Raw genomic sequence first — 25,489 nt, 5'->3', positions numbered from 1 at the left:
TACCTGGCTCATCTACTTGCCGTTCTCTCTGAGACAGAATAATTTGTTAAATTGAATGAAAGTTGTATTTTTGAGTCACACACAAAACAGAGATTTTGATTGGTTCCTGTGTAACAGACTGACATACCATCCATACCAAGAGGCCAGAACATAAAATGTAACTGGGTGAGATGCGAGCTATGATTAACACGTCAGCCTATAAACTGCAGGGCATCCACACAGAGTCTGCCTCGAATAAGTGAGTAATAAGGGAAAGTCTGAGGTCTCTGCATCCATGGATGGTGTCCTGTACGAGTGTACAAAGTAGGATTTGGCAGGTGGGACAACACTAAGGATTGGTAGTTTTGAGTGGGGGAAAATAAGACAAGCTAAACTGTAGTGAGCTGCAGTAAATCTACTTTTGGCTAATCCGGACATGTAAGATGGAATAATAAAGGGGGAAAAAAATACATACACATTATATCATGGGCCAGTGTGGATTACACTTAACAGTTTTATTTGGAATATTAAGACAATGAAGCATAAGCCAAGCACCAAGAGTGACAGCTACAAGTGTCGCATCATACGGCTCTTAAAAATGAACAGGTTATACTGAAAAACAACTGTTTTTTTTCCTCTTTGAATGATGATGCAGATACACAGAACAGACAGTGAAATGTGAACATGATTATGCCATTTACACGCTCCGAATTCTACCTGACAGCAGACGAAAGAAAGAAAAGAAACGGGTGAGGAAAAGCAGAAAAGAACAGAACGGCGATATTCGTCTGACGACAGTTTGGTCAGCCCCGCGGCAGCGGCTGTGGCCCCGGATTTAAAGGGCTTTCTGTGATTGGCCAAAACGAATAGGGCAGTCTGGGAACATCCCAGTGCTGCAGAGTAACAACCATTAGTTCCCATCACTGTCAAGTCCTGTTGCCTCGGCACCCACATCCACCCAGCAACCAATGTGCACATACAGCATTAAAGTGACAGAGGATTGCAACCATTGTTACACTACACTCCATTGCATATTAGGGAGCAGTAATAAGGAAAAATAATAATTCTTTCATACTTCTGTTTGCATAAAAGCACTTAACCCAGCTTTCTAAAATATATATATATTTATATATGGGAACATGAAAAAATTAAAAATCTCTTATTTATTTTTGTTTCTCTCTCTTTTTCTCTAGGATCTGACACCATGAGTCGTACCGTGGTGGTTGGTTTATATGTCCTACATCCAGGGGTATTGCTATTATTTTAAGGGACAGCTAAGGAGACAACCATCTCTCATCTAGAGCAGAGTTTGTGGTTTGCCTCCACACACAAGGCTCTCATAGTGCAGCCCAATAGTGTCATACTAATGAAATGTTAAGCTTTTTTTGTGGTATTTTGTTTGGCTTAAGAACACAGAATATACACACACAGCTTTACCTTCCCTTTTTTGTGTGTGTGTGGGCTGGGTGTTGCACAGAAACGTGGCGCTGGCTAAATGTGGTCCATGTTTATACATCCCTGGCTTGGGGGGGAAGGGAGGGTGTGTGAATACCTGGGGTAGTGCATTTGTTAGAAGAAGTGTTGATAGTGTGTGCAAATCTGTGTGTGTTCCAGACAGTGTATGCACCACTGAAGAATAAAATGTCTTTTCATCAGGCTATTACATAAATCCATCATTCATACGTTGGTTTTTTTCTCACCTAAATCTACAAGTTATATGGCAAACGTGCTACGGTTAATGTCAGATATTTCCCATGGGGAAAACTGGGTTGAGAGGGTCCTGGGACTCTCCTTGCAATGGGCCTGCCTGAGAATAAATGGGGAGGCGGGGGGAGAACTGGGGCAGAGAGGCGTTGTTCATAGGAGTCACTGTCGTCACCCCTCACATTCAACTCTGCCCGTCTCTCCACGGGAAACTCTCCCTGTGTGGCTCTGTCCGTAAGCTAACATACATCCACACACAAACGCACCGAGTCTTCAGCGAGGCGGAGAAAACGACTCCCATCAACACACCCTACAACACCTGTGAAATATTTTAGGAGCACCGGCTCCCCCCACCCCTCGTAACACCCACCCAAGTCTCACCATCTTCAGCTAACACACACGCGCACACGGTGCGGTCCACAAGAATTTGGACAGTGGAACATTTTCAGTTGTTTTGGATCTTTAATTCAGCAAAATGGTATAAAAATTATGAAAACTATTCAAATTTCTCAGTAGGTTTTGGAGTAGTCAAATCCCTGCGGGGGTGTGGATAGTGCAATTCCTCTGTTTTGGATCAAAGCAGACAAACAGTGATCCTCAACATAAGAGTGAAAGCAATCACTCAGTTCAGCAGGGATTAGTTGCAAAAGACTGAATCTGTTGACCCTACTTGTAAATTTTGTTCTGAGAAGTCGACTAAAAGGTCAACAACTCCAACCACACACTTATCTGTTCCTCAGCTTGATTAAATCCAATATGCTGACTAAAGACGGGGAAAAACACTAAACAAACATGTCACTGCCCCAACACTTGCGGCCTGCTCTGCATAAAACAAATACACAATTAAAGTGCTATTTATTTAGACAAATCCTTGTCCTTTCTGTGAGCATGCTGTTGCAGCAACAGGAAGCCAGGACTCAGCAAGCCAGCTACATCTCCTCCCTCCCTCCTTATTGTTCACCTCAGCCTAAACAGGACACCATCGTCACAGTGATGTCAGCGATGTGGCTGGACGGCGAGGGAACGGTTTGTATATTATAATAATAATAATAAAGAAAAAGCAACACAGACTGGACCTTACAGCACAGTGACCGCGGGCTCCAGAATGGCAACGCTGGCCTTTGATCTGTGTCTGCATATAGGATGCAGCACTTGTACTGTAGCAGCTGTGTGCCATTGCTAGGCTGCAGCGTGAGAGACAAGACACAGTGAGAAAGACGGTCTGACGTATGCGTAGTTTGGGGGTTTCATTTGTACAGTTAAGTGTGGAAGCTAAAATACCTCAAACATAGAAGTGCACATGCGAGAAAACCCAGTGTCAGCCTTATTCCACTCTTAAGGGTCACGCCTGCCACTTCAGCTAACACCAGTGATTAACATACAAAGAGACCTGCAGTGCTGTTAGTAGAGTACTACAACTTTTGAGTAAACAAGAAGTAAAACTTTGATCAGTTCACTAAATAGCCGAAAAAGCTAATACTGGTTGGTGAAGTCCTTTAACCAATCGTGTGACCACCTGCAGAAAAATCCTCATCTGATAAATCCATAGAAACTGGACGACTGTTTAGCAGAGGAAAGGTATTTGGTAGCGAGTTGATGGTGTAGCTCTAAGTCTTACATAGTGTAGCAGGGAACTAGCCATTAATTGTTTGTAAAACCAAAATCTAAACTAGTTAAAGTCTAACACTACATAAGCTTTAAACTACTAGTTAATACATGTAGGTTTGTGCAAGAGCTTTGGTCACAGATGCAAATATAAGAAATAAATTATATATTTGTTCATGATTCATCCTTACTGATGGGAACTACATCTTTTAACAGCTGAGTGGGCTGACATGAGCAAACAAACAAAAGCAGTTTGAGAGCTCGACAGAGTAGGCTCGGTGATCATGATCTCATCTGTATCTCAGTTTAAATATTTTAGTTTGAAACATTAATGTGAAGGATTACACCCTAATGAAACTACTCAGTCTCCACCCATCTCGCCCTCCTTCAGTCATCTATACATTTTATTAAAATTTCAACTTATGTCAGTTATTTAAAAGCCAGTTATTGCATATTTACAACTACTCAGGAGACTGAACAAATACTTGTGCTGATGAACTGATTTTAATACTGATAGCTTAGTTAGATCATTCAACATGCTCACAGTGGAGAGTTAAGCTTAAAGCTCACTCCTTACAGCTGTCTGACAAGCTGAGGATGAAAACAATATACATGTGACAGGTCGGCTATCTAAACTGAAACATGCTACAGCAGCACAACTGACTCTGGACCCAACAAGAAAGAACGGCTAATGCGCGCACAGAGTCAGAACAGATGTGACTAATGCACACCGTTATTTCAATAATTTGCAAGAGCTTAATCAACATAGCACCACTAAAATGTTATCCATTATAAAATCTTTAATGTGCACAATAAATATTGAGCTTATTGCTCCTTCAACTCTTCATTATGACCATCTTCAGTTCTATTTGATGAGAGCCGAGTGGATCGTGCTGAGGCACCTCCCACTCTTGTTTGGAAAATAAAGTAACATATTACTGGACATGTATGAGGCACACAGGTTAGGCTTAATAAGACATTATGGAAATGACAGGCTAGATAACTGAGGATATGCCCGCCTCTCAAGAGTTGAGGGTTCTCATCATTTAATACTGTAATTATGACAATGAACAGAGAGAGAAAGTAGCACTGCAGTCTAATCCTGGGAGTTGTTCTTTCCTATTTTAGAAGATTCTTGCTGAGCTTTTGAAATCCTCTTCATTCATCTATAACTATATGAAGTGTCTCATGACACAGCCCGATCTTGAACAAGGCTCGTTACTGCCTCACTACGCTGTAAATCGACTTGCTTAAAGAGATAGTCTTTACACAGCTGCTCTCACTTCCTATGAAAGACATTTGTTAGGATTCTTTATTGTAACCAAAAGAACCCAGGCCTAGCTGCACTGATGTTTCAAATGTAATTACATATGTTGAATTCATGGATTGAGATTTATTTATATATTTGAATTTTTATTTATATTTTGAATATGCAGATATTGCTGATGCAACAAATGGATCGTGAGCTTAAGGAGGCACCTATAAAACGGAATAAAATATCAACCTCGATTTCAGGAAGAACTGAACTGGGTGCATGTGTCCACATGCCAAACTGCCTATGGTCAGTGAAGAAGTGACAGGCTGCTTTCACAACTGCACCAATGACAAGATTTCCTCACAATCTGTCATGTTTCCAAAGCAATGCCACACAGGTGGAATAAAGCTGACAAGTTTAGCTTGCTTACTAAATGCCACACAGTCAACTGATTTATTAAGCATCACTCACGATACTGCTAAAAGAGAAACTAATGTTCCTTTAGGACTTACGCATAATCCTTAGAAATCACTTGTTTTCCTTCATCTCTGGCTTCACTGATGCATGCAACGAGATGGCAAAGAATATGACTTATGTAGCTCTATCCATAGGACAAGCTCTGACTGCAGTATACCAAAATAGCACCTCCAGATCCCCTCTCAACCCACACACACACACACAGACACACACACACCTTCTCTTGTAAAGGTGCTCCACTAGGTGCTTTGACAAGCTAAGGAAGAAAAGTAAGAGCGCACAAAGTGAGCTGTACAACATAGCCATGTAAGCCTAAATAGCAATTTAGGATGAACGGGGGAGGCATGCATGCAGGTCTACAGGCAGGGTGATGTTGTGGGATCAGGCAGACACTTAGCACAAAGCAAGAGAAAGGAAAAAAAAAAAGACACAAAGCACTGATATTTGTGTCTCCCCTCCCTGTCAAAACAACCTGTTCAACGCAAAAACATGTGCTTGCCAGACAGCATTATACTGAATATAATCATATGTACTTTTGTGATGTAAGTAATAACTAAAACAAAGTTTAGAATGAATCTTGTATAGCTTGTTACACTTAAACTCGATCCCCCACCGGTAAGAAAGCCATATCAGTATAGCTTCCATTTTGCTAATGAGGAATTTCTAAAGTCATGAATTCCTCCTGCAGCATGTCTAACAGGCAATGGAGAAGCCGCCCTATTTGACTTTGAGTGGCGGTTCCCTCTCCAGCCAGCGAACTCGTACTTTCTGTTTATAGTGATACTCCTTGAGGAAGTCCTGCAGGGCAGGAGGCAATGGCAGAGACCCTATACCATCGTAAGTGGTCCAGCGGCAGATGGCGGCCCGTGCCAGGTGCTGCAGGCCAAAGGGGAAAGTCCGATGAAGAGGCGCTGTAAGCAAAGGTTCGAAAAACATGCAGGCGCTGGGGTCTTTATAGTGCTCCAGCAGTCCTGTGACAGTGGAAGAGTGGAAAACGCAAGGATCATGAGCGTCAAAGCTGAAGTTGTGGTTCCACTGCTCGATGCGTGCGTGCAGGGAGCGATTGTAACGGCGGAAGCTAACAGAGAAGAGGTAGTCCTCCTGGGCTGAGTCACGCAGCAGGAAGGTGCCCTCGGGCCTCCCATCCAACAGCGCTTCTGCCTCGTAGCGGTCCATTACGCCCCAGTAACAGGGCAGACCTGTAATCTCTAAAAGATCTGGCACCAGACAATGGATGTAGTCTATCTGAGTATGAACCTTCCAGGGACCGTGTTGTTGTCGGCTAAGGTGACCATCCCCTGAAGCATGCCTCTGCTTGGGCCTCCTGGCCTGCAGACAAAGGGTGGTCGAATCCTCCTCAGAGTCACAGTCCTGGGATGACGCTGCAGCCCCCAACAACTGCCCACAGGCTCCTGATGATGCAGCAGCCAGAGCGCTCCCGGCCCCTGTGACCCGGCCTTCCCCAGAGGCCTCTCCCATGCCAGGAGCCATTTTTGGTCCCAGTTTGTAGAGAGAGGATCCTGGCACTGAGGCCTCCAGGGTGTGGATCTGTGCATTGGGTGGTGGGTCCACACCTTCCTCGATGCTGAGCCTGCGGCGCTCGCGCAGACGTTCTTCCTCATCCTCGGGAGAGGGGTGGGCTGGGTCAAAAGCATCCAGAAGGGCAGTAGAGGAATGCGGGCTGACTGGTGCTGTGTGCTGTTTGATCAAGTGCCATTTGTGAGCAAGGTCTGAGCCTGGTGGAAAGGGGCAGGTCTCCAACATGAGCTCTGTGAGGTGAATCTTACGTTTGGAGGTGACGGCGTTCTTAGAGGAACGTGAGCACCTGCGAGCAGGCAGGGGTAAGCACAACCCAACTGTATCACTTAGCCGCTGGCGCAGAGAACGACCATTCAGACTGCGTCCTACTGATACAGAGTCATTTGTCTCCTGGATAGAGCTGACCCCATAGCGCCTGTCCCTACGGTTCCCACTCCCGCGTAAGCGGCCGGACCGCCTATCTGCCTCCAAAGAGCTTTGGGTTTTGGTGGAGCATGAGTGTTTTTTCTTGCCCCCCCACGGGGCATGACGGGAGTAGGAGTCTCTGCGAGCCAAGGGAACACCCCCGGACCCACTCCGCACATCTTCAGCGTCCTTGTCGATAGTTATCTCTACAATCTGAGGTATGTCCGACACACAATTATGATGACGGCGCCCTGCTGTTACCACTGGCACTGGTAGGAGGCTTCGTGACGGGCTGGAGGCTCCTGATGCCTGTGCCCCACCTGAGCTGCCTCCTTGACCGATATCCACCACACAGTGGACAGTGTCTGCCTCAATCCTGCTTTCATGGGGTCCTGAACTGTTGTTGTGGAAGAGTGTCTGGCATCTGCTCTTCAGATTGCTCCACATGATGCCCACTTTCTTCATTAATAGGAGCCCCTGGGACCTGAATATAAAAGAAGACAAAGCTGATTAACTCACAGGTGAGAACATCCCAACAGCAGCAATGGTACCTACATTTAACACTGAGATACAAGCTACACAAAGAATGCCCTACATTTAAATTCCCCAGACGAATGTGCATCTAGTAATTAGACATGGTGAGAGTATAACGGGGCCAGAGTGTCTGGGAGGTGGGTGAGCTTGAGCTGTTGGAACAGCAGAGTTACGAGTTGCCAGGCAGACATGCAGGGACACAAGGCCACAGCTATAAATGAACCTAGGATCTGCTCACAGCTGATCTGCTGGTATGTACTGTATTACAGAGCCAGTCTAGACCTGACCAAAAACCTTCCCTGTAACAGCAGCAGACAGGGCACATGTATATTCACATACACTCTCACATAAGTGGTTGATTTATCACTAGTAGAATTTGACAGGGATTTGGAAGTTCTAGCACTAGAGTGCATTCTAATAATCCAAATTTTACAGTGAGCAGAGTTACTATAGAGAAGCAGCCAAAGATGCCAAAGCCCTAAAGGAATTCATAACCGACTATTTCTACAGCATTTCCTGTTTCTGATGAGTTTTTTGACATCGTGGCTTTGTTAGTGTCCACACAACTGGCAAAACAATAAGATGCGTATACCAGAACAGTATCTTCAACCAAACAGCTTAGCACTTCTTCACACTAGTGTTTAGGTTTAGATCCTGATGGTGCCGATATTAGCCATTTGCATATATACTGGTTTCCCCATTTATAACAGACAAATGAGAATTAAAGTAAAGAAGAGATGGGAGAAACACCCTTCAACCATGTTTGTGCCGCACAGTTCGTCCACTACAGAGCACTCTGCAACTTCACTATTAGCAACACATTTAATGCCACAAACAACAAATTCATAACTTATTGTGACAAGATTATTCCATTACATTATCTCAGCAGGGATACATTTTAGGGTAATATGTTCATTATTTTTGTCTGGAAAAAAGTGGGAAAAACAAACAAACATTGTCCATGATTTTAAAATTGCTAAATATTGTATGTTCTATAAAGAAAATCTAAATATATCTGTCAAGGGTCTTTAGGGTCTCTGTTGCTAAACGGAATTACAGCAAATTACTCATTTCTAAAAATAATTTTAGTCCATCTTCAGTGAACTTTGAATGAAACAAGTGCAAGACATTAGCACAGAAACCATATTGTACCATACTTAAAAGAACAGGCATTTAGTGAGCTACTAACACAAAATTCTTCAAGTCTCTCTGGAATCATCAAATCTAACTTCCTATCTTTTCTTTTGTTTTTGGCCGGTTAACTCAATCTTCTTCTGGGCTAAAACCTGTTACCCAACGATTATGAAACATCATGTCAACCAGCATGCAGAGTAAAGTTTACCTATAAATACTAACGAACACATCGTGGTTCAACACTATCAGCTGTGACAGAAAATGTTTCGCAAGGTAAGCAAACCATGCTGAGATTCAGCACATGACATTTGCTCAAGGCAGCTCACTACGTTTATCACAGACTTAGGACCCTGGCCCACTTATGGATTTGCTTTGTCAGAAAAAAGATGAGGACAGAACAACGAATCTCCTTTAACAGCCAATATTGGTTGCTATACCCACCCCAAAAAACAAACTGCAACACTGGTGTAGCTTACAACCCAGCTGGCATTACCCAAAGAATTTGCAATAAACTTCAATATGTCCATTGTATTTCACAACCCAGTCCATGCAAAATAGCTACCTGACAAAGACTATAAATAGCCATGTAATGGTCTACATGTAATCTGCAAAAAAACACCAAATGAACCTACAACTGGATGCCAGCTTCAAAGTGTGTACCTCTCTTGACACTGGCTCCATGAGCTTCTAGACCAATCAGCTGGCTGATACATTTCTATCCTTGAGGCCATTCACCATTTTGTTGTAAATGCACTGTGCTTTCCCAGAACAAACAGTCTAGCTACTTGTGAAATATTTCACTCTACTGCTCATCTTCCAATTTAAAGACCCAATTTGCACAATTGTTATTACCAAACAATCTCATGTGATTTAGAACCCCCCCCCCCCTCTATGTTTTGTGCAGTTTATTGACATAGGATAAGCTTATTAAAACAAGAGCCTGAAGTTGCAGACTAAGTGGTAAATAAGTTTTCTATTTTGCTAAAACAGCCTTCAAAATTCAAGCAGATGTCATCAAAATTCCACAACGCAACTCCAAATTATTTGCAAGCAGAGGTTAACTTTTATACCACCACCTCATCTGTGCAGTGAATTGGTTATGATTATTAAAAATGGAAATATAATAAAAGTAATTTTCTGCCATTTTTCCACAGGTAGTCAGTTCTTCCTCCTTCCAACAATGATCTGTACTAAGTACACATTAACTGGTACTAGGATAATGAAAAATGAAGCCAAAATTATGATGAATGACAGTGATATAGTAACCATGTATGAACAGACTTCAAAGCATGACTTGACAACTGACTACTATATGTTATAAAACTTCCAAAAAAATGCCTAAAACTTCATCAATATTATATCAAACTAAAGACATTTCAATAAAAATAGCATACTAAATCAGAGGCTTGGGGAAACAGAAAACCAAAAATTATTTATAAAATGGATCAGGTTATTATTTTAAAAAACCCCAAAACAAAACATTTAACAACATACCTCTTAAAATGCTGTGAATTAGTCTATTAACACTGCAGCTTTTTGAAATGAGCGTTACTGTATAAACTCAGAAGAAAAGGCAACTTTAAAGAAGCAGGAGTCAAGATAAATATAATAAAGATGATGGACAAATATAAAACTGAAATATGATCATCACTAAAATCTAGTTACAACCATTTGGAATACACCATTTTTAAGAAGGTGAGGTGTAATAAGCTCAATCTTTACTTCTTCAGTCAAGTTTGTTTATCCAATTCTTTTTTGCCAATTTATTTTTAATGAACACTTTTGTGTTGTTATTTTAACTATTAATAGCCAAAATAAAAATAAAATCACTAACACATAAAACCTCCACAATCACTACAAATAAAGGTTTGATTTAAGTCCTGTTGAAAACAGGTCCCAGACAGTCACGCGAGTCTGTTGTCGAGCTCTGTTTGTCATTTACAGACTTATTGTGTCTACATAAACTTGAATCAGTTTCAAAATCTATTAACCGAGAAACATGACAACATGGGATGCCATTTTCTGCTTTGTTGTAAACAACATTCAGCTGCGAGATAGATTTGATTGCATTATATAGGCTGTTTTATTTTGCATAGCAGTGCCCACCAGTGAACAGTGAAACACTCACTGTTAACAAACAGCAAAGGCAAATCCCAACTTGAGCATAAAAGAGGTTTAGGTTTATATTTCGACTGGTCTGGCAGCAAGTTGTATACAGGACAACCTTTTTAAAATCTCATTAATATATTTGGGTTATTTCCCATTTGGCATTTTCCCATTGTAATTTTCACCTGCCAACTACATGTGATACCAGCAATAAGGTAAAGATTTAATATTGTTATTGGGATTTTTTTTGGAGTAACATAACAATCAAATTATGAAAAAAAAATTTGGGGGATTGGGAGCGACGGTCCAGATGATGACCATCCCAGACTGAACACACTCACCCGAAACACTCAGCCTGCTAATAGTGACTTTGACTCATTAACCCAGGTCCATATTTTAGATGAAACAACTGATAATTTGAATAATTGTGGGTGTGCTACCAGCTCTACAGTCAAAAACTGCATTTCTTCATCTGAACGTGATGTACTTTCACTAAAGTTTCAACACACTGACTGTGTTTCCGCATTAAAAGACCGCTGCAACTGTGGCAACAACCAATGTCAGCATCAACTCTGGCAAAGTTCAGCCACACTTTTGAGCATTTAATTTTCTGTGTGTGGGACAGAGCTGCCCCGTGTCCCGCCCCTTGCATGCAGGCTCCAAAAGAGAAAGAGAGAACTGTCTTCTAAATAGGGAACAGAAAAAAAAATGCACCACAGATTTATGTCTTAATAACTAACAGAGGAGCACAGAAAGATAAGCCTCATGTACCAATAATAAACGTGTTTTTTGTGTTGTTTTGGGTTTTGGTTTTGTTGGGGGGTTTTTTTTGCCTCCAGTAACAAAACCAAAACATTATGATAACTTCAGCTTATTGACACTACAGTCTTTTATAATTTAGCCCTAGGGTCTGTTTAATACCTGGTTGCAGTACCCATCCCTACTCCATGCTCTATAAGTGTCTGTACAACAACGCGGATCAAGTTTTCTACATGGTCTGCTCTGCTGGATGTCTGTATTCAATGCACTCAAGGGGTAGTGCCAGCAAGAAGAAAAAAAAAAGATTATTCTGCGGTCTAACTACCGCTGACTGGCGATGGAGTGATGAACTACACATCATTTCTAACGGCAACATACAAATGACATTGTCTAAACTGGTTAGAAATGTTTGTTTGAAGCTGGGTTTAAAGCCTCTCCTCTGCCCTAAACAATGAAGCCAATGTCTTTGCTGCAATAGACTCAGAAAACTTCTCAGCGACTTTTCAGCGGTGCTGGTTGTGGCCACAACTACATTACAAAATTATTATTTTTATGTATGTGACACTGATTCTAATGCATCTTACTACGACAACAGTTTTCACAGGGTTTATGGTCATTACTCTCAAGCGCTGAAAACGAGATCATTCCTGTTTGTTGCCGTAACAGTGACAGCAGTGGGGAAAACCCACCACTGTAAATCATGCCTTCACCGAGCCCACTGCAAAAACCAATTTATCAATTCTTGGCCACAGTTTTTCCCCTTTTTTTCCTGTGGTTATTGTCACCCCCATCAGCGCTTCCCAGAAAGAAAGCACTACAGACTTAAATTGCCCTATAACACAGCAAAATAACTGCCAACAGCAGTCAGTGAACTGCTTTCTAGTTTTGTGCACGTCATTGTAAGCGACAGCTTTTACTCTGCCGCTTGTAACGAGGCACATAAAAATTCCACTTTATGCAAAATCTCCACATTGTATGGAAATCACAGAGATACACAAATATTATTGTGCCAAGTGCATCTTATCTGAACCAACAGTGCAGAGTAGATTAAATTAGCATATTGATCACTGAGTTACCAAGTCAAAAACATTTGACAGGGTTTGGCTTTTAAAGACTTGGGTGCTCTTAGGGGATATTAAAGTTCAGTTTTTAGGTTTGAATTATTCACAGTAACAAAACACAGTTAATCTGTCACTGTCAGAGCAGCAGAGGCTAAACCAAACTTGTGCATAACAGAGGTTCGAATTTATATCTGAGCTATCATGGCAACATTTTATAGGTGAAAATGATGCCATTGCCTGTGTATCAGATATTCTTACTGCCATTTTTCACTGTTTTTACCAACAACTACAAAAAAACTGTCATATTACTTGGATAATGAAATCAGATGTCACAACTCCAATTCCAAAGGTCAGTTCTTTCTTCAGCCACTAGTCTGCATAATCAAGCTTATGATGTTTCTGGGACCTGCTTTTTCCTTCACGTCAACAAGGTGCTGGAAACATTCCAGAGATTTCAGTCCATGTTGACGTGATTGCATCACAGTCGCTGCAGAATCATCACGTGCACATCAAGGACGAACATCTCCCGTTCCACGACATCCCAAAGGTGCTCTACTGGACTGACATCTGGCAACTGTGGCAGCCATTTCAGTGCAGTGAAGTCATTGTCATGTTCGAGAAACCACTTTCAGATGATCTGATCTTTGTGAAATCGTGTGTTATCCTATTGAAAGGAGCAACGAGAAGATGTGTACACTGTGGTCTTAAACGCTTAGACATGCTGAGCAGCAACACTCATACAGACTGTGCCATTTAAACGATGCCGAGCTGGAACTGAGGGGCCCCAAATATCCCCCATTCCACTGCATCTGAAATGTTGATATAAAGCAAGATGGAACCATGCTTTCATGTTGTTTATGCCAAAATGTGACTCTGCCCTCCAAATGTCACAGCAGAAATAGAAAAGCATCAGACCAGGCAGCATTTTCCAGCCATCTATTGTCCAATTTTGGTGAGTTTGTCAAAAAAAAGAATGTAGCCCCAGTTCTCAGCTGACAAGAGTCGCTTAAACCACATTTCTTCCATATTCTGATGCACAGTTTGAACTTCACTAGGTTACCTTGACCATGCCTATGTCTAAACGCATCAACTCACTGCCATGTTACTAGCTGATTAAGATATTTGTGTTAGTAAGCCAATGGTGTCCCTAAAAAAGCAGCCGATGAGCGTACATTCATAAGAGAGTAACGGTCAATCACAGCCGCTGTGCATCGCAACTAGGGCTGCCACGATTAGTCGACTTGTCACGATTACGTCGACGACTAATTTTATAGTAGACGCGTCGTTTGAAGCTTTGTAAGATCCCAAAAGACGCAGGAATAAGTAGCAGGATTTAAGAGAATAATAACGGACTGAAACAGAAGATGGCAGCACTGCATGTACAAGGATGCCAGCTGCCGTTAAACCCCGAAGAAGAAGAAGCTGTATCCCAGAATTCATAGCGCCCTGCTCAGTTTCCAACAATGGCGGCAGCTAGTTAGTTTTAATATTACTCTTATTATTCTTTCTGGGTCACAAAATAAATGTTTAGCATATTTTCAGGCGAGAATGTAGCTGTGTAAACCTCAAATATCTACTCAGTTTATCAAGACACCACAAAAGCGCTCCGACGTTTTCGGAGACGTCTGTTATCCACCAGCTCGATAGCTAGCCGGGGGCTAGGCTCACGCAAATCGTTTTCAAACCCACCGCCATCTTTCACTACTCAGGTTAAACATGATATATCAGTTACTTAGATAACTTAAAAATGTTATTGTTTGGCTTTTTTTAGTGTTTTATTTGTTCCTGAGTAAATCGGTTTGGCTGAGATTAAAGTTATAGTTTTTACACAGCTGAATAAACGTCAAGCAGACAGCTGATTATCAGAAGTGTGAGATGCTTGAGAATATACTCCAGTGTCCTGTTATATTTTAGATAGCAAGGAGCAGACGGCTGAGTTTATTAAACTTCACCTAAACAATCTTCAGATTTCATTAACATTTAATAAACTATCATCTTGCCTTTATGTTTAGTTAGCACATACCTTAAACACTTAAAGCTGTAAGCTAATGATAGTTATATAAGAGCAGATGCATGCTGGTGCAATAAGCTGTACGTTTTACGTCCAATGGATGATGATCTGATAGTCGACTAATCGCAAAAATAATCGGTGACTAGTCGACTATCAAAATAATTGTTTGTGGCAGCCCTAATAGCAACACAGTTTTATAAACCAGTATAAGTTCATCCACTTTAAGTTATCAGATGACATACACTGTAGCAAACAGTATAACAGACTTAAGTGGAACACGTTATGTGTGTTCAAAGGGTGGTTTCTCAGGATTTGTAACAAGTTTAAAAACCTGTCTTGGTCAAATATTGCCCAAACCTGTGGAAACCTACAGCCTGCTTTAGACATTGAGACTAGCCTTTTATTGATGTAGCACAAAATCAGTATTAGTTATGTAAATCAAAAATGTTGTAATTTTTATAGGATTTGCATTCTCCAGTGTAGTAGAGGGATACGTATCATTTTAAGAATTTCTAAACAGCTAATTTAACTTTTTAAAGCAACAATATTATTGCAATCATACTATAATTATATGTCTTCAGGAATAGATATTAAAGCCATATTTGACTTTTCCCATTGTGGGTCTAAACATCATACTAATGATCATGCTTATAAAAGTGCTTTATGTCTAAACTGCCAAATGTTGAAAGGCACTCCAAGATTTGTTCGAAGAGGTACATGGCTCAAAGTGAACTGTGCGTCCAGCCAATTCAATTTGAGAAAGCAAAACATGCAAACAACAGCCTCTCATTTGCCAAAGTTTTGTTTGAACACAACGGTTTTTCTGCTCACAACCTAAATTTGCCAGAAGTTTTCTTGATTCTGTAACTGGACTGTCAAAATGAACAAACCACTGAACTCCAAAGTAAAAGTGCATGCTCCCACCCTGCTGTGTGTCCTCCAAGTTGAACTGGAACTGTGAGGCTAATATTATATCAGTTACATCTCAAGAGCTTTTCCATCCCGGCTTGTGAGAGTTATTCTTTATCTTGCGAATCAGTTCAAAAAGCCCCAAAAACACAAACCATGCAATGTTCAAGTTTACAACAACTATGACTACATAGTCCCTGGCTTCCAAAAGCTATAACTATACAACTACTTCTCATGCACAAGTATGATTATATCATAAACTTGGCACCATATTCCAAATCTCCTTTGACAAACAGCTAAAAAGAAAAAACAAACAAAAAACTAAAGAATACACGTTTGCTGGTTAGTCTGACAGTTTTATGTCCACTGTGACACTAATTCAAACAATTACCCTAAGATACACAGAAGCACAATGCTCATGTGTTTCATGAAAACTGGCACCTATAACTGAAAATCTGCCAACTTGTACTTCAGTCTTATCTGTTCCTTGTTCTCATTAGTGTGGCTACTGTCATACTGGCACTGACTGAACAACTGCAAACATACAATCACTAGCTTTCAGGTCAGTGCATTTAATTAACACAGAATACAGACCACCATATGTCCAAATACCCAATCCGTGTGATAGCAAATATTAAAGAACTTTTGTATATTTCTAATTGATAAAGAACAGACAACACACACATGAGCATATCATAATGTAGACATGCGTCTGCAATTAAAGTCAATTCAAGTGTGAGACAGTCCTCCTGAACCTTCTGACTTTTGCTGTTGTCAACAATGGCTGCACCAAGTGTGATCCAGTCCACAGCCATTTCGGCCGTCCTGAAACAGAACTAGGCTACTTCTCCTCTCCGACAACCCAACACACCCATTCTCCTGGGACCACACTGATCTAAGAGAGGTCTGGAGAGAAGACAAGATTATGGGAGGATGCCTCCCCTGCTCAGACCAGACCAGAACAGAGTTAATGAGGTATTTGTAGCTCCTCACATTATAGAAGATTTGTGGGACATGCCATGCAATAAGAAAACATCAAAACGAATGAGCACGCCGATTGTTTTTCCCCATCGCTTAAAACCTGACAAACTGGACGCTGAAGAACTTCTCGGTTAAAATACACCTTTGAAGCAACATTTTCATCCATACTCAATAATGCACTACTTGAACTGAATCAACGCTGTTTTTCCACAGCAATTATTCGACACCCGTGTTCCTTTGTTAGTTGTTTGAGCTTAGTACATCGTTACAAACACATCATTTAATAAATATATACTTTGTTAATCTAAAAAGAAAATCTCAAATTAATAACAAAGACATATTCTTCCAAATCCGTTTAGATGCCATGCTAATTGCCTTAAGTTATGCGATTACAAAAACAGTCTTCGTTTCAGTGCAATCTTGACAGGTCCGTTATAGTATCGTTGGCTACATTACAGATTCATGTGCTATTAAAGTCAACAGAAATCCGACAATCGCGTTAAAACGTTATCATAGCTGCTTCATAGATCTGGCTGGAAGGCCTCTCGGGTCCTGGAGGCCCCACATTTTCCCTGTCCCAGCCAAGTTAGCTCACTTGCTAACCCGCTAACGAACCACAGCCAGCCCCCCGGACACCTCTAAATGTAGAATTAGAATAGAATAGAATTCAACTTTATTGTCATTGCACATGCACAGGGCAACGAAATGCAGTTTGCATCCATCCAGAAGTGCTTTAGTGATATAGATATATTACAATATATATTAGCAATAGTATAGATATGTAAGTATACTACAGAAATGGGTCTATTATGGTATGTTATAATGTACACGGTATGAAGTATGTTGTGAATATTCTATAACTAAGTATGTAAAGGCTGTAGTGAGTACAAGCTATGTACAGGCTATGAACGTAACTATTGAAAACGTTTTCCAGGCTCATAATTGCCGAGCTAGCTCGTGGACTGCAGTCATATAAATATAATGCTTAAAAAAGCAAATATTAGAGATATTTATCATTTAGTTGGCAAAAGATATAATCAAGTTACTGTCCAGGCTTGTGAGCTGTCAAAAATGCTAATTGTTAGCATTCCCCAGAACGGGAATTTCTAGCGTTTTAGTTAGCTTTGGCTAACTAACTAGCTAGCGGAGTTAGCATTTTAGCTTGTTAAAAAAATCCACATTTTTTTTTATAAGTTACCCAGACGGTCCTGTGTACTATTAAATGAGCTAAGAAGACAAACGTGACAAGTTCGGGAAGTGCAGATTAGTTTCTAAATTTCATATCTTACCCGTGTGTCTCCTGAAAGCTCTATTCAACAGCTCTCTTTGTCTGCAAAAAATGGCTATTAAGAGAACTCAGGCATATATCCCCCTTGCGGACCACGGTGTCGGCTGAAACCACTGAAGGTACACGAATACTTGACGGTATCATACCGACTATTTAATTTATTAATGTAAAATGTATTTAAAAAACTAAATCGTGCGTTAAGCGCCGTGGAAGCCCGTTCTTCATTATGGTGGGGGTCTTCTTTTCTGCCGTGGTCGTTGCTGCTTCTAGCAACCAATATGACGGTAGTCTGAGCAGACACAGAGTCTGAGAGGCGGACTGTGCTCAACGTGAGGGATCCCGACTGACAAGGGCTCGGTCCAATGGAGCAAAGGGAAAAGGCGACCACTTCCGACGAAGCACGCGGATAGGGAATGCCCCGCGGCTCGCTCCTCGTGATGGGCATCAAGTGTCACCAATGAACGGAGAGAGGAGGATGGGGCTCTCTGCTGGGCTGCTACTTGGAAACGTGGAGAGGTGAAGTGATGCTGGTGGTATCCCGGGCAGGCCGGTCCATTGGCACATTGATATCAACGGGGTAAAAGACGGCCAACGAGCCTTCATTCACCTCGCAGCCTGTGGGGTGAATGAAACCACGGGATAACGGCAAACCGTTTAACTCCACAACAATTTTATTCTTAGAGTCATAAGTGAAGAATGTAATCTAATAACTAGAATAATTAATTTAGCCTCACCAATAATCTTCTTATTCTGGTCATACCCAAGGCTGCTTTGCAAGGCAGGTCCCTCAAACTCCAGGGTGCCTGGAAAATTCAAGGCATAACGTCTTACGTTTGTACTAATTTCAATTAAAATATGTTATGAAACCCCAAGACCCAATATAAACTGACATTTTGAAGGCTTTTAGATGCAGAATTTGTGATCCAAACTCCTAAAATAATTTGCCTCCATCATCTGACCACAATCGAAGCTTGGTTACCACAATTAGACTTTAAAGCACACTACAAAGTAGCCTAATTCATCCGCGTGTGCGGCAAGCAAGAATACTTGTGGTGGAAATTTGCGTTAAATTAATTAAAGGACCTGTTACAACCCACTTCCCATGACCTCGAGTGCTGTAGACCAGTGAGTACGTCTCATAACCTGTTCCAAAGAACAATTAAAAAGTCTCTGAGGAGAAATTACTCACTTACACCCACACATGAGATCATCTCCTGGAGATGGATAATTCCTAAGCGCATGACACAAGCCGTAAGGGGAAGTGGAAGTTGTGTGAGTAATGTAGTAGCTGGAGCCGAGGGTTGTGAGTTCACGGAAATCACGAGCCGTCTGAGCACATTAGCTTTTACATCTCCGAGATACTGATCCAATTTGCGCTTATGAAAGGAAATGAAAGAGAATTGCATTAGCACTGATTCTTCAGCCAGGACTGATTCACACTGTTTTAGTCGACATGGACCTTCCCTAACAGGTCGCTGCTGCAGCAAACAAGCCACACAGAAAGGATATGATAATAACTAACTACGGTGATTCAGCTTCTTATGAAGAAGAAAGGTGTGATAGTAGTGTATTACAGGTCCATGCGAGCTCAGACCTAACATATTAGAACTGACTATTTATGAGTAGCTGAAAAAGCAGGGGGTGATGTTTATTCATGAAATTAAAAGCGATGAAGTACTCACTGAGAGAATATAGTTAAATGCCATAATAAACTTTAATTTATTGCAGTAAGCTACTAAGCCATAACCGCTGACAGCTAATATTCGAGGCTGGGCAGTCACTGAGTACAGGGATAGATTTGGATATAGATCAGAGGTGATACCAAGTAGAGGTTTGGTGTTTGGGGACTCATGTTCTGTTTCTTTGTACAGTGATTAAGGGAAGCAGTTAAGGGTGATTTTGTGATGTCCGCAGATCACATTTCGTGAAGTGGGGCTTGATTAAAATGTCAAAAGAAATGATCGGCCCCCAGCAAAGTTACTGCATGTTTGACTAGAGTTGGGTGAATTTATTGTTTGGACCAGTGAAACTGATACAGTAAGCATCAGTTTATTTAACCATGTCAGATGTCACTTTGTCATCTCATTGTCTGTTCAGAGAGATACACAGAATGCAGTGTTTTGTTAATGTAACTGTAACACATTTTATTGATCAAAGTTCAGGAGTTTTAGAAAATAAATAATGCATGTAATCATAATTAAACAAGCTCAGCGAAGAAATTCAAATTCAGCTCTGTCCTGAAAGCGTTGCATGGTTCTTTATATCCAGTGCTCGGGTATTAGTCATGCGGTGACAAAGGCAGGGTTGCCATCTTGTGGCAGCAGGATAGAAACAAAACAGTCCCTTTTCCCCAGATGTGCTGATTATATATGTAATGTACTTTTCAGACTTTTATAGTGCAATTTGCTGATCGGGTATCATTTTATGTAGGTCTCACACCAGTTTTCAGTGCTTTGCTGCAGCATTTCATATCAAACAGTAATGTCAGTTTAATTACAGCAAAATTACAATAAAGACTAGATTAATAGGTTCTACGTGTTGTGACAACTCATTATTAAACTCTTTTAATTATGTTTTATTCGTTTCACACAGCACTTCACCAAACCAAAGCCCTTTTTTCCTGGATAATGAGACATGAAGAAAATAGAGGAAGTCTTTTGCCATGAAGCCTTTTACTGTGTTGTTTATCTCTTTAAAGTGGACCTCAAACAATAATTGAATACAGATTAGGTACATTTCATGCTTGTAGAAATGGCACATATGGGGTGAGGAAGGTGGTAAAGGAAGAGTGAATATGTAATTGTTGAGAAAGGGCAATTCAACCATGCAGGGGAATAATGAAGCTCTGAGCTCTGTGGCTGGAAAGGGACCTCACCAGTCAGAGTAGCATTGTGTCTGTTAGTGCTGAGGGCCAGAGGGAAGACGGTGGAGGAAGGTGCATGGCAGCAGACTGGAGCTGGGGAAACTCCAGGCTCCCAAAGAGTCCTGCTACACACATAATGTGCTGTGTATCTGCATTTGAAAGTTCTAATCAGAATTCGGTGTTTTATCAGTTTTTCCTCTCTACATGACAATGAGAATAAGCTGACTTTCTGCATCGTGACAGTCAGCACTAATGGTGCAGACGACGCACGATCAAAAGTTAGAAGTCTGTGACTAGCACATGTCAACACCAGCAGGTGAGGAGATCTATTTGTTAGAGACCAAAATCATACCCAAGTCTTGCTTCTGAAGGAGGAGAAAAAACACATACCGCTTTCACATTAATAGATGCAACATTTCCCTGAATGTAGCTTTACCCCAGGACTCTAACAGTATCCACACACCGGGTTGTGTTTTCTAGGCTTCTAGTTGTATAAATGTGTCCATGTGTGCTGAAGCAAATGAAATCATTTTTTTTAATTTGAAGGATGATTTGTTCTCCTTAATATATCAAATATGTCTTGGAATTGGTGACTCCAGTAGATGTGTCAAACTACTCAGATACACAGAAAATACACAAACAAGAGATGATATTTCCATATATGGTCATAGGAAATTAGAGCAGGAGGAGATGAGGTTTTGTTTTTTATCACAGGATGTTAGAAAAACATCATGCCTGTTTCCAGTTTATGTGAATCACTCATATGGGATGTGAGCAGACGTGCTTCACTTTAACAATGCATGCATTATTAGCATTAGAGCCTTTTATAAGGCTTTTTTTTAGCTCCACATGACAATCCTCTGTCTGTTTGTGAGATCTTTAAAAAAGCTAAAAAAAAACCAACAAAAAAACTATAACTGACCTTAGTATCAGATTTTAACTACGAGAACTAGGTTTAGACATCCACATCTTATATTTTACATTTTGTAAGTGAATAAAATTCTTCATGTAAACTACAAAATAAAATTTTAAACATTCAACATCACCGCATTATATGTCCCATCCATTTTCCTACCTGTTCTGTCAACTCTGTTTGCAGAGGTGCTGGAGCTGGTCAGCAGTGCTTCATGAATTTGAAGATGTTACGCAATAAATGACAACATCCATCCATTCTCCTCGGGGGGCCCATACATTCACACTTATGGAGAATTTAGAGTTTCCTGGAGAGAACCCACTCAAACACAGGGAGAACATGCAAAGTCCACACAGAAAGAACCGGGTTGATGGTGGAATTGAAATCTGGACCTTCTTACTGTGGGGCAACAGCGCTCTCCAGTTTCATTGAATAACACATACCTGATTTTTTAACAGGTTTGGAGTACCTTTACAGTGGCGAACATTAAGACTCATTTGACTTCAATTCCTCATGAAGTACTGTGGTGATAATTGTTTCAGGTTTACAGTGTTTTTGTGGCAAACTACAATGTAAATGTTTAGCTAACAGTGCTAAAGTTCAGTTTTTAATGGAACCAGTGCTCCTGTAAATGTGTGGTATACAAGGATTTGACAAAAACGAAATCTCTATGTGTTTACAGAAAAGCAAAGAAAATATTTTGTACAGTTATATTTGCTTTTTAAAAAATAAAGTAGGACTTTCAACATGTGATCTTTGTAGTTCATTTATTGTAACATTTTCTAAAATACACTAGCATAAAGTTACTTTAAACTAAAATTAAAGAGCTTTTGTTATGTTGATAGAGTATAATATTATAATATTACTTTGCTTATTTAAGTACTGCACACTCAAAGTAATATAACTGTCCCCTGTTTAAATCTAACAATACTTTTTTATATATATTATTAAATGAACTCATCTTTGCAGTGTACAAGGATGCTGTAATTCTGCCAGTAAAGGAAACCCTGTGGCTTTTTGGTCAACATGCATGAAAGTGATACCAAGCATTAATAAAGAGTCTTAACTTCTGAGATGAAATGCTCCTCGATATTACGGGTCACATAAAAGGTGATTTATCCCCTTCAGAGCTATAATATGGAGATCTACACAGTTTTACTTAACAGTTTTGTAAAAAAAATAATTTCTTCAGTTGAAATCATGCTTTGGAAATTTTAAACTGCATTAATGTGTACCGTCAAATTTTAGCCATACGTGCACAATAATGAGAGACATGCAAATAACTTAGACTGTAAAAAAGTGCTATGTTCGATTTCAGAGTGTTAAAAAAAAAATTTTCAGCCATATGTGCCTGAACTTTGTTTTTTCAATATAAAATAGTTTATATCACAGTGAAGGAACTCGTACAAAAATGAATGGAAATGTGTTGTTTGAAGTTTGCATGAATAAATTATTGAACACTGATTTTTTAGCAGCATCATAAATGTTTATGAGTTAAATATGTTCCACTATGAGGTACTGTCATATACTGATACATCCAGTGATACTGTAAATTTCCACACCAAATAAACAGAGTAAAATTTTAAACTGTGTATGTAAAGTGAAGTTAATTGTTCCACAGAGAGGAACATATAGACTGCACCCAGTGAGTGGCGCTCCTGCCCAAGAGATAAATCAATTCATCTTATAATCTCAAAAATAGATTTAAACATAAACGGATTAATTTCCTTTTTTAAGTTTCAAAATAAAAGATGCAAACTTTTTTGTGTATTTGTCACGCTTTCACGTTTCAGATCAGCAAACTTATTTGAATATAATATAAAGAGCATAAATACCAATTGCAGTTTTAAAAACATAATTTAATTAAGAGAAACTGGACTAAACTTTCCAAACAAAATATGTGATCAATCGGAGATAACTCCTGATTTAACAAGAGTTAAAACTTTAACAAGAGTAAAACTTGTACTCAGGTTACCTTTCTCTAATATTAACGTCTGTTTGATGATCTCATATGTGTGACAGTGTGACAGTTATGCAAATATAAGAAATCAGGAAGTGGGCAAATACGTTTTCACAGCACTGTAAATCTTTAATGCATTAATGCTGTGTGTGTTTTTTAATATCTATTTCTCCTGACCTTCTTATCTAACCTGTTATGAACATAAGCATAGCAAAGGTTTATTCCACAAATGCATCCCACATCACATCTGGCCCACTCCAAGTTAAATCCCCAAGCTGACTTTTTAAGACAGTAAACACATTTATTGAGAAGAAAGAAGCATCAACGGGAGAATGCATCGGTGGCTGTGGCACTTATAGGTCCTGGATCCTGAGGGTGGACCTTCACACAACATAAGCAAGCAAAACTGTCCAGTAGATAGAAGGCTTGTTCACCCTGCAGTCGTCTGCTGCTCAAAAAGACAGTTACAACAACGCAGGCTGGGACAGAGAGGAGGAGCACCTTTTACATTAAAGCTTTAATCAAACATTGTATCTGACTCTGAACAGAAAGTTAACAGCAAGTTGGCACCTTTGATTAAAATCTTTTTTTTTTCTTTTTAAAGATTTTAAAAAGCTAATAACAAATGCATAAAAACAAGAAGCACTGGCATTTTTATGTCTGTCTTGCAAGAAAAGTTCAGTCCCGACCTCCAGTTGTTACATACCTATAAACATATTGGCTGGAGACCTTTGTTGCATACACTTTGTTTTGTGGAGGGGAATGGGTGGAGTAATTGCTCTAGATCCTAAAGTTTAATTATTATCTCCAATTCTATTTAAATTGTAATGCAATTCACAGGTGACAGATTCTTTACGAGATCGCTTAAATGACAGGGATAGTCCATGGGTGCTGGTCAAAAATTCCTTAAATCTCTTCTGGCTTTCATTTCAGGACCTTATTGCCTAAAACACTATTTTTTTGATTCAGACTTTTTGAAAGACTTTTTGTCTCCTGCACATGGGTTGTTCCAACTATTCATATATCTAGCTAAGTCGCTAATGGCTAGTTTCAAACTGGTGATTTGCCGAACTAAGTTGCACCATTTAACATTTAAAAAAAAATCATCTAAGCTTGAAAAGGCTTTAGTCATTTGGGTTGAAATGGTTGTGATACGATCTGAAGAATATCACATAACTTTATCAAAAATGCCCAAAACAACAGTTTCAGAAGGCTAAGTAGTTGCTACATTAAAACAAGCACCAATCGGTGATTATGCTGATCTAATTTACAATATGTTTGACATTTAATGCTATTGGCATAACATTTTGTAACTTGGAAATTATTTGAAAGTGTAAGAGATAATTTTCCTCATCTTATAAATAGCTTAATAAACATTATTTTGAAATATGGTCAAATATGTCAGCTATGAAGCTAACATTAGCCTTTTCAGCTAGCTGACATATCTTACATTATTTTGCAGCTACTAGGCCATTAGGTGGAAATATTTAGTGACAACAAATGTCCTTGTATGCAACTACTTTTTGTGGTGCAACTTGATGTAGTAATGAACACATCTCCAAAATGTAACGACCTAACTTATAAGTAGGATTAGCAACAGCTTACTAACTAACAGCTGTTGCAGCTAGTTCTTCAACCCTTCATACCACTTCAGAAGTTTGGATCAGTTGTGCACTTCCTAAAGAATTGAAATTCGGGACGTTCAAGGAAACATCCCAACCACTTTTTGTCGACTTGATAAACTCTGAAGATGGTGTGCTACGCTCATACTTGTGCCCGATAGAGCAATGTGCATCTTCTGTGGTTCAGTCGGTCTATTCTGGGATGGGGTCAGTTTCTGAAAGCAGAGAAATGTGCTTGGCTTTGCTAGGAAACAAAGTGTCACCATCTGTGCTTCATGTTGTGCAATAGATGTACAGCATTGGGTCATCTCAGCTATCGGACTTCGATAAAAGCGTGTGCATTGGAGTCTTTGGACGTTGATATGAATCAGAGTTTCATTTCTG

The 25,489-nt window shown here is 40.1% G+C and overlaps 1 protein-coding gene across 1 annotated transcript; it reads right to left on the bottom strand.

The window, feature by feature from the left end:
• Nucleotides 1–469: 469 nt before the first annotated feature.
• Nucleotides 470–18,075, bottom strand: socs5b (suppressor of cytokine signaling 5b). Its single transcript, XM_085368921.1, has 2 exons — nucleotides 17,749–18,075; nucleotides 470–7,448 (listed from the first exon to the last, which is right to left on the bottom strand). The coding sequence occupies exon 2, from the start codon at nucleotides 7,427–7,429 to the stop codon at nucleotides 5,738–5,740; it is 1,692 nt and encodes a 563-aa protein (XP_085225047.1). The 5' UTR covers nucleotides 7,430–7,448; nucleotides 17,749–18,075; the 3' UTR covers nucleotides 470–5,737.
• Between the last annotated feature and the right edge of the window lie 7,414 nt (nucleotides 18,076–25,489).

Source organism: Diplotaxodon limnothrissa, linkage group LG13, assembly GCF_057381915.1.
Source record: "Diplotaxodon limnothrissa isolate DT_005_m linkage group LG13, D_limnothrissa_male_GT1.1, whole genome shotgun sequence".
Taxonomy (NCBI): domain Eukaryota; kingdom Metazoa; phylum Chordata; class Actinopteri; order Cichliformes; family Cichlidae; genus Diplotaxodon; species Diplotaxodon limnothrissa.
This window is presented reverse-complemented; position numbering and strand designations above follow the sequence as displayed.